The following is an 18,659-nucleotide window of genomic DNA, read 5'->3' as shown; positions in this document are numbered from 1 at the left end:
CCTAACCTTTTGACATAAAAAAGGTATACTTTATTTGTTTCGATAAATCTAACCGTTTTCGAGAAAAACGCTAAAATAACATTGCTTGCATGTGATGAATACGAAATCATTTTAATTTATTTTCTACATTAAACATAGCATGCTTTGGAAACAAGCGCTTAGTTGCCTTGGAAACAAGTTTGTGGAGAATTAGTTCTGACAGATAGTAATTTTTGTGAAAATTTGTTGTTACGCTGATGGTGGTTAATGATAAATAATAATGCATGTCCTCAACAAATAAAAAATGGTTTACTAACAAAATCATAAGGTTAAAATACATAAGTTACTAAAACAATATAAATACAAATTAAACATTCAAATGCAAAGGTTCAAAGTGACGTCCTTTCTCTTCAATGCATAAATTAATTCTTCTTAAAAAATTCCGACAAACTCTATGGAATATTCCTTCCTTTTGCTTAATTACCTCACAATTAGCAACAATTCTTTCTCTCAGTTCATCGACGCTATTCACAGGTGTCCTGTATACAAGCGTCTTCAGATAGCCCTAAAAAAAGAAATCGATTGGGTTTAAGTTGGGGGTTCTAGGGGCCCACTGTACAAAACCACCGCGTCCTATCCACCTTTCAGGAAAAGTTTCATTTAAGAATTCTCTGGCCGCTAAACTAAAATGCGGTGGCGCGCCATCTTGAAGCAGCCACATTGCATTTCTTAATCCTAGTAGTACATCTTCCAATAGAACAGGTAAGTGGTTTCTTAAAAAATCCAAGTAAACTTCACCATTGAGTCTTTGTGGAAAGAAATGTAGCCCAATTAAGTAGTCCCCTACAATACCGGCCCACACTTTGACGGAAAACTTATTTTGATAACCACGCTCTATTGATAAATTAGGATTCTCATCAGACCAAAAATGCTCATTGTGGAGGTTTATTAAGCCATCATGGCCAAATCCAGCTTCGTCCGTGAAAAGGATATTACGAACAAAATTTTGGTCACCATTATGAAGTATTCTAATTGTATTGCAGAAATTCACACGAGCAGCAGGATCTACGGCAGATAAGGCTTGCACCTTTTGGTAGTGGTACGGATGAAGGTTTTGTTCGCGTATTGTTTCATGTACGGAGCTCTTTGGAATGCCCTCCTGAATAGCAATTTTTCTTATACTTACATTGGGATTATTCTCTATCGAATTCAAAATACGAGCTTCTGCTTCTGCTGTTCTAGTATTCCGTTGTCGACCTACATCAAAAATTCTAGTTTTGAACGATCCAAATTCTCCCAGTCTTCGATGAATAGTACTGAACATTCGCGATTGGGGTAGGTTTCTATTTGGAAATGCTTCGCGATACAAACGTCGTGCTGCAAGAGCATTGCCAGCAGCTAAACCGTAATAATAATGCATGTCCCGCAACTCCACGTTAGAGTAATTGTTGTTCATTTTTATTATTATTTTTATGATAACAATTACTACAAAAGAACTTGTACAAAATTACTATCTGTCAAAACTAATTCTCCACAAACTTGTTTCCAAGGCAACTAAGCGCTTGTTTCCAAAGCATGCTATGTTTAATGTAGAAAATAAATTAAAATGATTTCGTATTCATCACATGCAAGCAATGTTATTTTAGCGTTTTTCTCGAAAACGGTTAGATTTATCGAAACAAATAAAGTATACCTTTTTTATGTCAAAAGGTTAGGAGAACAAAAATATTCAGTCAAAAGTCGCATAAAGTGTAGCACAAAAAAGTTGGAACCATTCAAATCAAAATAAAGGCTCGTATGTGGCGCCCTCTACAAAATGCGAAAAAACGGTGGGCAAATTTATAATCCTCATCCCGAAAAACCCCCATATACGAAATTTCGTCAAAATATTATGAGTGTGGTAAAAGGTATTGCAAAAAAACTGCAAATAAAATTTAATTTTAACACCCTGTAACTCCGTTAATAATCAGTTTTGGAAAAAATGTTATAGAAAGAGGTAGCATTTATTTTCGGTCTAGAATTATCCCCTGAATTTTTTGCTCATCATTTCCGGACACCCTGTATAGATAATGTTTATCGCAAATAATTTCAATAGAATTTAATTTTTTTAAGTTGATAGCGGGTTTTAGTCCCATAAGAAAAGCATAGGACCCTCCCTGCGAACGTCACTTCCCTTGGACCCCGATATACCTCCTTAAGTATAGCTGAACTCTAAAAATTAAAATTTCAACTCCTAAAATGTTTTATGTATTTCGTTGGAAAATTATTACTTATTGGAATTTTACATCGATTCAACTATCTTTTGTCTATTGTGGTTTCCAAGACAGGAATGTTAGTATGTCTAATTGAAGTAGGTAACGAATTTTTTTTCTTAGTGTTGAAATGGCTATAAAATATAATTATTTTTAATCAGTTAGGTTTTGATTCTGGAGTAAGTATATAAAAGAAAAAACTGAAATGTGATTTCTGTCTTCTTTTGCTCCTCAAAAAATATAAAATTAATTAGTCAATCAAAATACAGTTACACATATTAAAAAAAAAAACATTTTTAAAATAACAAATTTGCTGAAAACTAAATAAATTTTAAATTATAAAAATTTATAGTAGGAGCTGTTTTTGAAACCTATTTTTCTAAAAGGAAATTATATGCAGGAGAGTACCGGATATCCAGCAAACATGAGACCAAAGAATTATCGAACATCGAATCGAACAATTAAATTATTGTTAAGAAAAAAACAATATTGTGGAGAATAAGACCTATCTAATTCTGAAAAAAAAATCACTAAACGTTCACACTAAGGACAATTGACTCTTACATCATTTTTTTTTATAGATGAGAAGGATGGCCATTACTTCTTGAAAATACTCGAAGAACAGGCAGAGAGGCTTCTGCAATTGGCCGCTAGGGTAGAAAGTGAGATTTCAACACCAGATTTATCCGAAGAGATCATTGGAAAACTAAGGTCAGCCGCAGGCAAGGCCAGGCTTCTAGTGTCACAAAAAATGCAACAATTCAAAGGGCTGTGTACAAATAACATTAATCAGGTCAGTAGAATAGTTCTATATGTGTAGTTATTACAAAATATTTTCTATAGCAAATGCTAAAGTATATTTTGTTCAACTCAATAGGTAGATAAAGAACTATATTTTTTATTTAAAATAAGTGCAATATTAGAAGAGAGTTCAGGTAGTACCAGCTACATTTGAAATAATTAAGATCAAAATTATTCCAATACTTCTTTTTATTCAAAGTAAAATAGTGTATTTCAAGATCTATCAAAACCTAACAAAAACATTTTTACTGACAACATAGATATGTTTTTCCATTCATATTTAATGAATTTGTATTTTTTTACTCAAAAGCTGCCTTCGAGAGCTCAGTTATGTTATTGGTACGATATCATCACAGACAATATAGCGTATCGCTACAGACTGCTACTTAAATGCTGGAAATTGGCAACCCGAAATGGAAGCAGGATCTCCTTAGCCGGCTTCCAGATATAAAATTTAGCGTGTTAACTCTTCTACTTGCTAATAGGCGGCAGTTCCAGCAGTGGCTTTGTTGCCTAATAATAACTTCTAAATAAATTTAATGCTTTCAATTATGTAATTAAAGAGATATGGAAGTTATCTTATGTTTGGAAATCACATTTGCCTTAAATGTTAAATAAAATAAATCGAGTTAGAATTAAAACTATGAATTTACTTAATTAATTATTTATTTTATATCACCTTGGAATGGGAAAATTCAAAAACTCGAAAGTAATGTTTTTAGATTTGTGCGTCGACTTCCAATATGGTACGATATCAAAACCTATGTTTAAAAAAATTGCATTATACAGATTGTGTATCCTTAGATGGGTACTGCCTCTTATTGTTGATTTCTTTAGATAGGTAAATAATTATTTATTGACACAAGTGTTGCATATTATGGATGTCATTGGTAGTGCCCATATTTGTGACACAAGGTGTTCAAAAAAATTAACACAATGTAAAATTGCTGGAACCTCAAGGAGTAGTTGAATACGAAATTTATTTAAAAAAAAAAAAAAAATCATCAATCAATACAGAGATAAGATAATGCGTTCGCTACTGCTGTTGCAATTTTTAACTAACTAACTTTTTTGTTTTTCGACATACTGACTTCGGACCGTTTCCATTCAACGCAGAACGGACAATCAGAACCAGAGTAGTGGGGAGATTTTTTTAATTATTTTTTCAATTCAACGCACCGTTTCCGAATTATAAGACCTTTTTTACTGTATCACCTCACACACCTCTTCTTTCCGAAATTTATTTTCCACATACGGACTTCGGACCTTTTCCATTCAACGCAGAACTGTCATACAGAACCAGGGGTGTGGGGAGATTTTTTCAATTATTTTTTCGATTTAACGCACCGTTTCCGAGTTATACGGCCTTTTTACTATAACACGACATACCTCTTGTTTCCAGAATTTATTTTCGACATACGGACTTCGGACCTTTTGCATTCAACGCAGAAGGAACATACAGAACCCGGGAGGGAGGGGTTGACATTTTTCAATTATTTTTTCGATTCAACGCACCGTTTCCGAGTTATAAACACTTTTTTATCCTATGACGTCACACACCGTTGGTCCCGATTTTTTTTTTTACATGCGGGTTTTGACGTTTTTCACTCGTTCACCATGGGAGATTTATTTGTTCACCATGGGAGATTTTTTGATACTTAAGAGTCTAAGCAAATACTGTTTTTTTTTTTTTCATATATTGTGACACCCCGCTCTGCGTCACCCACCGAGTGCTCTACTCAGAACCAAGGGGAAATTTGTTTATATTTCCAGCCATTTCCGAGTTACGAGCAAAAACCATTTTTTTTTCTTATACTGTGTGACATCATAGATCGATAACGAAGGCTTAACAAGGCCACGCGCTCTACCCCACGTTCCCTCCCTAGGTGTCCTGAAATTGCTGGGGAGACTCCTGAAGACAGCAGAGAGAGAGAGAGAGAGAAACTCTCTATGAGGACAGAGTCACTCTATCTCTATCGCACACTATAACTCTATCTCTCTCGCACACAATCAGACAAAAACGACAGAAACGAACCTTCTTTTAAAAATACATGGGATTTATCATTATTAGAATAACCCATTTTAATTTAAAAAATTAAAAAAATTACAATGGGTTATTCTGATGACGAAAAATAAAACATAATTAACTGTATTATTCAAATAACAATAATGTGCAAAAGTTCTTCAGGAATATTGGCAAATTTATTTTGGAGGAAGAATCCCGTCAACGAACACTAAAAAATATTATTAGAAACCTTAGGTGGCCAGAAAACAGCCCCGATCTCATTGTCAGTCCTTTAGACATATTTTTTTTTACCTGAAAATTTGCAAGTATTGAAAAAAAAATGCAGGACGAAATGCTTGATAATTTTGAATTTGTTTTTGAAGCAATTAATAGTAAATTGAAACATATTTTCAACTGTATCATCACAATCACTTGCATGTTGATTTGTAAAAATTGTAGGTATATTAATGTTATTTCGTTTTTAGTTATTCTCTTTATGTTGTTGTAAAGGTTAGTTATAAAAAGCGTTGTTTGTTATTTTCATAAGGATGAATTTTAATTTTTTTAATGATTTTTTTATTTTAAACATATATATTTTATGCCAGCAAATTTTGATGTCAAATGAAATAAAGGAAAAGTCGTACATTTGTATTTAAAGTTTCTTTCTATCTTTAATTATTAAACCTGTCAAAATACAAAAAAAGTAAACTGTAGGTACTTACATTCCGCGACGTACTAATAACCCACCTTGTATATTAAATAAATTTATCGTCATTATCAAATATTTAAAAAATTATATTACAAGCTGTTTAAAATATTATTACGAACTTTGTTTGTTTGGAAATATATTTTCTGCAGTATTTCAATACCAAAAAGTGAAAATAGTAGGTGGTTAATTAACGAAATTATGATTAAATAACTTAATTGTAACACCACTGCAGAATATCATATGATACATACATAGATATTCGTTGATTCTTTAAAAACATTTTTATCAATACCTACATCATACATTGAAGTAAATACAGTAACGCAAAAAACAGATATTGATAAAAAAGTGTACAAAAGAAATCCGTAAGTATGCCTCATCATTTTCCAAAATTCAGAATGGTGCTTGATAAAAATAATTAAATTAATTTGTTCTGATGTTTAATGTTAATGTTATTCTTCGTATTGTCTTGCAAAAGTTCCTAATTCTGTGGCTAATTCGCTTTTTTTTGCTTTTTTAAGTTTTATGGGTTATCATTTCATGCACTATATTTAAAACAATATTAATGCAAACTATAATACTCGTGTACACTTCATGAAATTGAGTCTCATTTTCTGTGCTGCCAATCAAAACCGTAGTCATCATAACTTTGACTTTTAGTATGCCCTATTAACGCTCAAAAAATGAAGTCAAAAAGTGTGCCAGATATAGGGTATTTGGTTATCCGGCCTTAGCACTATCCGTGGAATAAAACTATTGTTTATTTGCCCCATTCCCTACCATTTCTTAAAATTTTATTATTTTACTATCATTATAAGTAGATTCGTCTTAAAAAGTACTGGAATTTCAAAATATATTTATAGAAAATAATTTTACTTACAATTTAAGGGCAATGTGAATAAAAACCACTTTTGCACTGTCCACAATTTACTTTGGAAATTTTCTACTTGAAATCTTAATTGGCATCATATAATAATTCTATAAATCAATTTTTATAGAATCAAAAAATCTTTTTCATTTACAAGTTACTGGGATAGAATTTTGTGTGAATTACCTGATAGATTTGTAAATTGATTACTTTGACTTGTCAATTCCATCAGCAATAGAATAATTTTACTGTATTTCTAAATATCGATGACATATGTAACGGCACTGTCACTAAACCCTATTGCTTAGTTTGAAATGTCACAGTTGCTCTTCACCAGCAGAATAGAACCAGAATGTGGATGGTTCGACTTTTTTACTCGGAAAAATGTAATTTTTTTTTTTCTAATTTGTTTTTCCACATTTTTGTATTCATATTCTGCAAAAAGCAAAATAGAAAGTAAACATGTTTACAAAATTTTATACAGTGTCCCAAAATTCATGCAACAAAATTTGGTCAGATTTGTAAGACAAATTTAGAGGACCCATATCTTTTCCTTTTGCCAACTGGCCCCCTCTTTCGGAGATACAGCCCCCTGAAATCTGCCCCTAAGAAGTATTTTTTATATCTCAAAACCATGTACGAGAATCACTAAATTTGGTACACAGGGGTTTTATGACATGTAGAATCTCAGTGCTACGCTTTTTGGCAAGAAACCCCCTTAAGACACTTTCGTGGAACCAGAAAAATTTGGTCGCAAACTTGATTTTTTTTTTAAATTATTAGTTAGCTAGAAAGCCATTGAATTTAGAAACTTTTTTGTCTCTTGATGTTTGTTTTGTAAAATACAATGTTTTTGAGGAAAATGGCAAATCATGATATGCATTCGATCACATTTTGATATTTTTCTGGAAAACATTGCGTTTTACGAAAAAGTATAAAGAGACAAAAAGTTTCTAAATTTAATGGCTTTCTAGTGGACTGATAATTTTTAAGAAATTTAAATATGCGAATAAATTTTTTTGGCTCCAAAGACAAGTGGGCACACGAAAAATTGTCTTAAGGGGGTTCCCCCGCCAAAAAACGTAGCAACTTGGTAAAAATAAAAAATACGGGTCCCCTAAATTTGGCTTAAGAATCTGTGACCAAATTTTGTTGCATGAATTTCTGGGCACCCTCTATAAAAAATAGTATTTTATATTCTAGGATAAAATTTAATTATTGACTTCCGGAAAGCAAATTAAAAATATAACGTTTATTAATACTTTCCCCCTCGTTAATAAATTATGATCTTTTATAAGAAATAGCTTAAAGACACATGTACATGATAAAGAAATTTCAGAGTGTTGGAGAAGCGTTCCCCACAACAAACGAGGACTTGCAAGGATTCTGGGATATGGTCATGCTTCAAGTCGACCAGGTGGATGCGTTATTTGAGGAGATCAATACTCTAAAGAAGAACAATTGGCAAGAGGTTAGTAAATAAAAATTTAGCTAAAATGAGCTTATCAGAGGCACAAAACAGAATAAAAATTTCTTTAGAAACGAATATTCAAATTTAATTGACTATGATTTAATTATAATTTTCTGTTATATTTTAATTAACTTTACCATTTAATATCCAATAAAATTTTCGCAAAGTATGTACCCATAATGCAGATTACTATTATTTTAATTTCATGGTTTTTCAACCAAAGCATTGTTTACTGTTCCTATCTTCTTTGGCAAATGTGGAAAAATATTTAAATTAATAAAATTTATTGGCAGGACAGTTTATACTGAATATTTAAATGTATAAATTCTGTATTTTTTATAAATAGTAGAAATAGCAATTTCCAGTCGAATATGTGACATTTTTAAAATTCTCTATACCGGTACTGGCATATCATATTGTTTATCTTAATAAGTACTGGTTCTGTACAATACCAGAGGAAAAATTATTGGTACACAAAAAGCCGGTATATTCATGATCAAGCTTTTATTCAAAGATTTTTAAAAAACAACATATTTTTCTATGCAACATTTTAAGGGGGGCGTTTTTATGCACAATTTCCAATGAACTTTTTGTCCGATTGTTTAAAAAATCTAAGCAAGTTAGAAACGATATCTCTTCACTGTACTACTCATACAAGTGTTCTTCAGGGTGTGAGATAACTGACAACACATTTTAAGTAAGAAAAAAAAAACATATTTTTTTATCTTACGTTTCCTGAACTTTACACGACTGTTGAACATACAGATAAAAGCGTACGGTATTATAAACATACCCACACCCAGCACAATGCTTTTAGGATACTATTTATACATGAATTAATAAGAACTATTGAGTAGTTTTATAAATCAATTGGACAAAACAGGAAAGATACATGTTCTGATATTTTATATTATCCGTTTTCTTTTCATGCCGAGCAATTGAAGAAATCCTTCGTATTTCAACATTTCCATAGTTTGGATACTATCGAAAAGAGGGCGATAGTCAGAGTTGTTGTTCTAAGGTATTTTTTGCCAAACCAGAGCCGGACTAACTTCATTATGTTTGAGTTGTATTTGCGCCGATTTTAGATAATATAAAAGAATGTGATGGCAGTGGGAAATGGGAATATTAAGCTTTGCATGTAAAATAATCGTAATAATAAATCTGTTATTCCGAGTTCTTACGAATACTGTTAAATAGTAGTAAGTAAGTTAAAAAATTATAATACTTAATACACATATTTTGATGATAGTCCAGATAATATAATCGGTCAGGAAATTACTAGAGAAGAAAGAATTAGGTAAATGCCATTCGGTATCAGTCAGACTGTCTAAACTAAGATGGAGCGTGATAAGATAATTAAAATTTCCTACACAGTGGCAGTTTTTCTTAGAAGCGGGGGAGTCAGTGTCTCCCTAATATTTTTTAAAAATATTTTTCACTAATTGATTTTTGTATGTTTTACTAGTTATTAGATCCAATATAATTTTAGAAACCATAATTCTGAATACAGAATCTTGTATGTAATAATTACTGTTGCTTGTTGAAGAGTAACTTCAAGTTATTAAATTTTTCTTGAGAAGCAAGCCAAATGAGTTCCCCTAAAAATATTTTTTACAATTTAATTTTTCTGATCGTGTTTTATTAGTTTTTAAATGAAATGTTTATAATTAATCACTGTTTAAAAAGTAATTGATTTATGTAGATACTTTACAATTTACAACACATTTTAAAGCAAATGATTCGTTCTCGCATCGTCACGAGGTACGGTGGAATTCGGAAAGTGCAGGTGTACAGTACAACTCGCCGGCATGCCTCTGATAAGGTGTTTTTGGATGTGTTTAAACAAATGGCATGTTTTTATGACAGAAACCTACTTATTATTAATGTAGGTCAAGGAGGAACTGAAGGCAAATACGCTGTGAACAAATGAAATGATGACTTACTAATTAAAAATATTTTGTAAATGTCGTATTTGATTATACCAGTTACATTTTTTTTTTTTACAGTTATTTTTGGTTTTACTATAACTGCTTAATTATATGCCTAATTAATAACGATTGTATAGCATCAGTATTTCGTACTTTTTTGGCGGCAGATTAACAAGCGTGTGTTGTATACTAATTTGCTTAACATTATAATTAACATTTTTGATAAAATATTAAATCAAATGTAGAGTTTTCTTATATACAGGGTGTCTCAAAATTAGTGTCCAATAATTTACCACTTGATTATATTGCGAAAAATAAGAATATTTTTTCAAATAAACATGGGTCGAGAGATGTTTCCTAAGGGAGCTACACCCCCTAAATAGGGCCTCAAAAAAAATTTTTTTTTTAATATTTTCGAAACGGGTTGAAGGAAAATTATGAATGTTGATACCATGAACGCTCTTAAAAGTCGAAATAGATTATCATAAAATTTTTCAAAAATTTTAATCATCTCAATTGGGGGGGGGTCGTCGGCTAAAGTTTGCCCCTATTGCTTTTGTTTGCCGAAATTTTCAAATTCTGATCAAAACAACATCACCATTTTTCATAGAAAACTCAGATCAATCAAATTTTATAGCAACAAATGCAACATGCAAAAATTCGATTCTCCCCCTCCCCTTGCTCGGGACGGCCCATAACAAAGTTTTCTAAGCACTTTTCACGTTGTTTATTACAATGTATATTCATATGATGACATATGAAAATTCATAATGGTACATGTGCCCATTTTAGCCATTCAAGACAAATTTTTTGAATTTTATTAAGGTAACGTAATGAATTGCTTAAATTCGTTTTTCTCGGAAATGGAGCATTTTATCCAAAGAACTAAAGAGTACCTCTTTTGTAAAGGAAATGAATATCTATCATATGTTGGCATGAAAACATGAACTTGAAAATTTCGACAAGTAAAAAAATAGAGGCAAATTTTAGCCGACGATTAAAATTTTATGACGATCTTTTAATGAGCGTCAATTATGTCAAAATTTATAATTTTCCTTGAACCCGTTTCGAAAATATTAAAAAAAATGAATTTTTTGAGGCCCCCATTTAGGGAGCGTAGATCCCTTAGGAAGCATCTCTCGACCCATGTTTATTTGAAAACATATTCTTATTTTTGGCTATATAATCAAGTGATAAATTATTGGACACTAATTATGAGACACTCTGTATATAAGGAAGCTCTACATTTGATTTAATATTTTATCAAAAATGTAAATTAAAATGTTAAGCAATACAACGCATGCTCGTTAATCTTCCGCCACGTTTTTTTGAATACCACGAAAATAAAAAGCTTTATTAGGCCGACATGCAGGTTTGCTAAAATAAACAATGTTTAGAAAAAAATACACACGCTTACGCTGGAAGTATGGCTCTCGTAATAGTATAAGTAAAATTTTCATATTTTTTATTTCAAAGTGTATAATGTTTAGTTTTCTTATTACTGAATGTTAAGTTTCAATAAAATATATGTTTGCTTATATTTATTTTCTTACAAATCTATTTACAGAGCCACTAAACATGCGTGCAATGTAAGAATAATATATGATTCTCCGTCCCTTGCGCGTTTGCAAGCCTGAACCCATCTCGCTTGCACTCACAGACCGCTACGATGTTTACGACGGAACCCTTTTATTGGCTGTAATTAAGAAACGCTATCGACTTTTTTGTCTGTCATTCACTTTTGCGGTCAAATTGTATTCCTAAAGCCGAATTTCATAGTCTGCAGGTGGTACAAATCAAGGAGTTTTTGAAAAAAAAAAAAACAAGTTTGAGTAGCCGCCTCCGGCCATACATAGTGATATTTGTTCACTTTAAACCAATTTCAACATTAATGTGCTTATCCTTTGGTACAAATGATGGGAAAAAATCACGCCAGCTCTTAGGCTATAAGTATTTAGTCCAAGCATTATAGAGAAATGCTTACAGAAATTATTACCTGGAAGAAAAATGTGACCGTATAGAAAATTAAATTTTAAATCGATTTTCTGTTCTTTAAACTCGATCCAAAATGTCGAACATGGTTAAAAAAAATCGAAAAGTTGCAAAAAATGGTTTTTCTAAAATAACTAAAAAGATATAGCACCGATCGAAAAATTTTAAATTAGAAAGTTGTAGGTTTTAAAAAGATCTATCGACTGATTTTTTGTAAGTACCGATTGCTTTGTTACTTTTGGAGATATATCGAAAAAACCGTTAAAAATCTTCTCTTTTCTCTTTAATTCGTTTACATTTACGTTCCCTTACTTGCTATTTACTGCAAGCATAGCCCACGGCAAGCCAAAAAAGTACATTTTTGAAAAATTTTAAAATATTAATTATTTTTCAATATATCGATTTTTTGAAAAAAAGGTGCTCTCGAAAATTGGCTAGATCTTCTCAGCGGATAGCCCTACAGTGACGATGTTTGGTTTATTTTCTTCGTAAAGAGTTATATTATCATGCTGTTAAAAAATGATTTTATTAATTTTAAGGATCAAAATATGACTAAAAAAGTTGCACTTTTTTTGGGTGTTTTTTTCAAATAACTATTTCAATTTTTATTTTATAAAAATGACTTTTAAAGAAAGAAACTGCTGACATATTTCAGGAATTTAAAAAAAAAATTTTTTTCTATGACCTTCTGAAGCCGAGATAATATTTTTATTTAGAACGCAATTAACATTTTACAGCAATGCGCTTGATGGAGGTTAATATTGAATACTTATATTTTCAAAAAAAAAATAGAATATGTTTACTTGATTTTTGGTATTAGTAATTGAGTAATAAACTGAAGCGTGCAAGCGCTGAGTGCGTCAGCTGGACCGGCCGGAGAAGTAGGGGGAAGCGCCGCACGCTCGCACTGAAAACTGATGACGTGCAGTCTAAATGTCTCGCGCGTTCAAAATCTTTGATATCTCGGCTTCTGGACCACTTACAAAAATTCTTTTGTACTTAATCTGGGGTAGCTAAACACGAATATTACAGTCATTTTCGCCTTAAAAGTCCCGTAAATGTTTAGTTTCTATTTAACTTATATTTTTTGCACATATCGTCATTTTAATAATTAATAACATTACAGTATTTTTCGTGTAATACCTTCATTTTTTTTCTTTATTAATCATACTGACTTGTTGCTGGCTTTTTAACAATTACTTCATCATTTCAATAATTAATTAATTTTGGTGTAAAATAAGTTTAAATAATTTAATTTATTTACAAAAATATTTAATAATTATACAACTATGTATAAAATATCTATAAAATTATTACAATAAAAACGAATTATTTATCGAATGAGATTCTTCTTTGTCGGATTTTCTTTTGATTCATTTTCTTATTCGTCTTACATATTTTCGTGAGGAAGTATAATAAAAGTATAAAAAATGTAAGTTAAATAAAAACTAAACAGACTGCACGTCATCAGTTTTCAGAGCGAGCGCGCGCCGCTTCCCCCTACTTCTCTGGCCGGTCCAGCTGACGCACTCAGCGCTTGCACACTTCACTTTATTACTTAATTACTAATAGGTACTAAAAATCAAGTAAACATATCCTATTTTTTTTTTTTTGAAAATATAAATATTGAATATTAACCTCCATCAAGCGCATCGCTGTAAAAAATGTTAATTGCGTCTTCAAAATTTTTTTTTAAATAAAAAAATTATCTCGGCTCCAGAAGGTCGTAGAAAAACATTTTTTTTTTAAATTCATGAAAAAATGTCTGCAGTTTCTTTTTATAAAAGTCATTTTCATAAAATAAAAATTGAAATAGTTATTTGAAAAAAAACATCCAAAAAAAGTGCAACTTTTTCAGTCATATTTTGATCCTTAAAATTAATAAAATCGTCAACATTCGTCAAAATCAGTCGATAGATCTGTTTAAAACCTACAACTTTCTCATTTAAAATTTTTCGATCGGTGCTATAATTTTCAGTTATTTTAGAAAAACCGTTTTTTGCAACCTTGCGATTTTTTTTAACCATATTTGCCATTTTGGATTGAGTTTAAAGAACAAGAACCTCGATTTAGAATTTATTTTTTTATACGGTCATATTTTTTTTGTCCAGGTAATAATTTCTGCAAATTTAACATTACTTAATCCGTGACAGAATGCTTGGACTAATTTGCAACAAAAAAAACTGGTCTGTCGGCCGGTAAACACGAACACGTGCTCTTTGTATTGGTACAATTTTGAAATAAATATGAAATGAATAATGAACTACAATTAATAAATTATGAAAATATTTACCAGAGGATCTAATAAACTATTTTGTTTTTTTTTTATTTCTATTTTTCTCCTATTTTATATTTCCCAATAGGTCCAGGGTGTTTAATGCTACATTAATTATAATTCATAACATATTTTATCTATATATTTTTAAGAAAAATAATGAAATTTTTCTGTACATTTTAATTGTCTGGAATACAGTTGCATTGTTATTTAAAATCATTAAAACTGTCTTTACCACAATGTTTCCATACTTCCAACATAATGATAATAATCACAAATATTTCACAAATATGTCTGTTAAATGAAATTAAAATATATAGAACATTAAGGGTATAAAATGAGCATTCGACATGCCCAGTAATAAAGAATCTGGGGAATTTGAAATTTTTGTCAAAAAAGTTGTTTGGTATATCTAGTGTTTACGAAGATAGTTGAAACCGTATAAAAACTAAAAGTCGGCATCTCTTTCCGGGCACAATAAAGAGATGCTGACTTATTTTTTATACGGTTTCAACTATCTTCGTAAACACTATAATAAATTATTAAATTTTTGATAGTATCAAGTATTCCTCTGTTTCCACATCCAATATTTTATTAAAACACTAGGTTATTATATTATTTTTCTGTGCAAATATTAAAATTATTTGACAGTTCTTGTTCATTGCACATATTTTCATTGACGGCTCTGGACGATAATAGGCTTACCAATGTCCTGAGAATATATAGTTACCAATTAAAGAAATCTTTACGTCGATTGTTTTGTGGTATTACGAAGTTGTTCTGTTTGGCATTACGCTAGTAGAGACCGTCACTTCCTGGATGGATTTTCTACTATCTATCAGGTGCTATCGCTGTCTTACCAAATGTACTATTTCTTGTCTATAAAACGGCGCCCTTAAGTAAATAGAAAATATGATATAAACCTTTCAACTACATATTACATTTTAAACGAGACGTGTTGAATGGAAATACAAGACAGCATAAAAAGGGTTAATTAAATCGCAACAGACTTCTAAACAGTTGAGGAAATTCTGTGTTTTAGTTTTCTATACAATAAAAAAATAGTATAATGCTACTATTATTCAAAGACAGCATAACACAGTCAAATTAGCTCAAAAATAGGGGTAAGCTACAATAATTCGCATAAAACTGAAAATTGGTATGAATGTTGGGAACACCATTATAAATGTATAATGAAATGTGAAAAGTTCACATCGATCCCACAATTGCCAAAAATTTATTCGCAAATATGTTTTTTTTATATTTTTCAACCAAACGGTAAGTTTTATGAGAAAAATAGGTCTGACAAAAATTGCATGCAAATGTCTATAAAAATTGTTCTTACACTTTTTTTCCTAAGAATCACCATTTCTGATATAGCGATTTAAAAAGTTGAAAAAGTTGTGTTCTCCATAATATGCACACGTTTCCACGCCACCTGTAAGGTAGTGTACGATTCCACGATCTATTGTGGTCCTGTTTAATTAAATAATATTGTATTAAATAAAAAACGGTACTACTAGAAATGATGAAAGCGGTATGAATTATGAATAATTGGGGAAAACTATTTGTCTGATTGGAACTTCAAGTGTAATGTCTTCTTCTTCTCTTCCTTCTTGTTCTTCCTGCTGGATTGTTCTAACAGAGATGCATCAGGTGTCTCCTCGCTGATATTGTAAGAATCCTCTTCTGATGGCGATTCAACATTGGAGCACGACTGGCTTTGACAACTGGTACATGCTAATGAACAAAATAATCCAACTTTTTTGCAGCCGCACAGCACTCCTTTTTGCAATTGCAAAAAATTGTATTGAGGAGTCTTTACGGTGCAGGTGGGAGTAAAGTCTGGATTGGTTCCAATGTATTGTCAATTAACTTCTTCTGGGCCCAGTTGATTACCAAGCCACACTTGAACTTGATAATATATCCGAAATAGATGATGATGAGCAGAAGCAGAGGTTAGGGGAAGACAAGCTAATTGCACTCGTTTATTGTTATGAGTATTTTTTATAAAAGATGAGTATCGAAACTTATCTAAGCAGGTAATTTTTTTTGGAGCTCCATATACAGAAAGAAGGAAACGAATTCCGTTGGAGGACACATCTGATGCATTGCTCATTGCATCATTTCCAATAGTACCATTTTTTATTTAATACAATATTATTTAATTAAACAGGACCACAATAGATCGTGGAATAGGGGAAACTGGGGAAACTATGTTAAAAAATGCGCCAACATCTCACAGGTGCGTGGAAATGTGTGCATATTATGGAGAACGCAACTTTTTCAACTTTTTGAATCGCTATTTCTCAGAAATGATGATATTTAGGAAAAAAGTATAAGAACAATTTTTATAGATGATCTACGGTTTTTGTCTGACCTATTTTTATGATAAAACTTAAAACGTTCACCGGATGATGAAGAATAATGCCAGCGTGGAGTTATGAACGCAGGTCGAATACCTTTGGGACACACCTTGTATAACCGCAACTGTATAAAAGAAATAAAGTTTTAAGAGTAGTAGTACATCGTCGATATTACTTTAGGAATGTTTCTTTAATTTACAAATTTGACTAGTTTTTTGTAAATGATTTTTCTATATTTTAATCTTACAATATTAATGATGCATTTTAATTAAATCTATAATATATAATGTTTCTAAAATTACCATATGAATTGATCATGAGAAGTAATTGATAAATATTTTGATGTTATTATTACAGGTCGCAAAGGTGGAGAAGAAGGTAAACACAAATGGTACTGCAAAACCGAAAAAGACTGTGAGTCGTCCAAGGCCTACTTCAGCTGCAAATGAGGAGGCCAGAAAGCAGCGCGAGGCCGAGCGCAAGAAGATGATTGAGGAACGCCGCAAAGCCATGAAGGCGCAGCAAAGCAAACCCAGAGAAAGTATCGAAATTTTTGTTCCAGAATCCAGCTGAGACCCGTTAACTTTTTAGGTATCATTCTAACAAATTTTCCGGTGTTAAAGTAACATTTAGTGGCGGCACTATTTTTTAAAATTCCCCTATCCTCCCTAATACGCTCACTTGTACATCTAAACGTATCGCAATTGCTAATAAAAATATATAAACCATTCTATTAATCTTTAATTTTTAAGCAGATTTGTTTTATATCTCCCGAAGCTGTTGAATTTTTTTTGTGTCCTTGTTAGTCAGGATGTAGAGTGGCCGCTCTCTTACTTTTTTAAGTGGCTTGTTAATGTCTCAAATTCTGCTACTATGAAGGTGCTATTTAATGTAGTAATAGCGATTAGAACAAAATTAAATATGTTCTGTAAACTGCTCACTTGATTGGCCTAAAAACATCTGCTTTTTCAATAAAAAGAACCGACGGTAATTTTCTTTAATTGTCTGTGTTTACTAAACATTAATTTCATCAAGTTAGATCATAGTTATAAACTATCCAAGGTGGATACATCACAGTTGCAACATTTTTGGCCAATTGAATTTAGATGAGGGTCCTTGACAAAGGCTACTTCCACTTGACACTTGTGATATTTTAGAAATCGCTGTATTGTTTCCTTGAATTTTTATTTCTTTATGTGTTATTTTTTTTTTAAATCAGGGACATAAGTGAGAAATATCGTGATTTAAAAAAAAATATTTAAATGTCACAATAGAATTTAGGTACGAGTATGGCCACTTCGCAGGTAGTAAAGTGTAATTAATGTATTTGTAGTTGTATTGAATTTTTTTATTTTTTCACAAGAAGGAAATTGTACCAAGACTGAGTTATAAAACAATAATGAATATTAACATTTCTTACCAGTAGTAACCAAATAAATGTGAATATTAAAAAGATACATTCCCAGTGCTTTTACGAATTGCTGGCGTTTGTTTGTTTTACACCCGTGCGTACCGATGTGTCCGATTTGTTGTATTTTATATAAATATATTGTTGATGAACTTTTAATATTCTATATAGGTTCGCTGAGGATATTTTGTATTTTATAAGGTTAGAGTTATGCGAGAAAGTTAAAATATGAATATTTATTTATTACGCAGCTATAATTATATTTGGCGATATTTAAGTCTTAAATTTTTTATTATTTATTATATTAACGTATTGAATAAAATATTTACACATGTAATATTATTGTTTTATTTATTGCAGAAGTTTGTCGTCGATTTGTATTATTATGAATATCATGTAGCACGTTTGTTTCACCTTGGACATCATGCATGCATTACTGCATTATTTTGTATATCTGAATCTGAATATATTCTTTTTTAATTGAAAAATATGCATTTAAAAAAATTTGCGGTTGGATACACCCGAGATCAAACTTATGTTTCAATACTAGGCCTGAACACATGACCTGTCGAACATCCAGGTGGCAAAGCAACCGCCAAAGT

The 18,659-nt window shown here is 31.2% G+C and overlaps 1 protein-coding gene across 1 annotated transcript in view; it reads left to right on the top strand.

The window, feature by feature from the left end:
* The window catches only part of LOC108910342, a 47,439-nt gene extending 29,090 nt beyond the window's left edge, over positions 1-18,349 (top strand). Inside the window, exons 5-7 of the mRNA XM_018714914.1 lie at positions 2,813-3,024; positions 7,954-8,085; positions 17,007-18,349. Of these exons, the coding sequence (XP_018570430.1) occupies positions 2,813-3,024; positions 7,954-8,085; positions 17,007-17,222 (560 nt within the window). The 3' untranslated portion in view covers positions 17,223-18,349. The remainder of the gene's footprint in view (positions 1-2,812; positions 3,025-7,953; positions 8,086-17,006) is intronic.
* The last annotated feature ends 310 nt before the right edge of the window (positions 18,350-18,659 follow it).

This window comes from Anoplophora glabripennis, unplaced genomic scaffold (genome assembly GCF_000390285.2).
Source record: "Anoplophora glabripennis isolate ALB-LARVAE unplaced genomic scaffold, Agla_2.0 scaffold459, whole genome shotgun sequence".
NCBI lineage: Eukaryota > Metazoa > Arthropoda > Insecta > Coleoptera > Cerambycidae > Anoplophora > Anoplophora glabripennis.
This window is presented reverse-complemented; position numbering and strand designations above follow the sequence as displayed.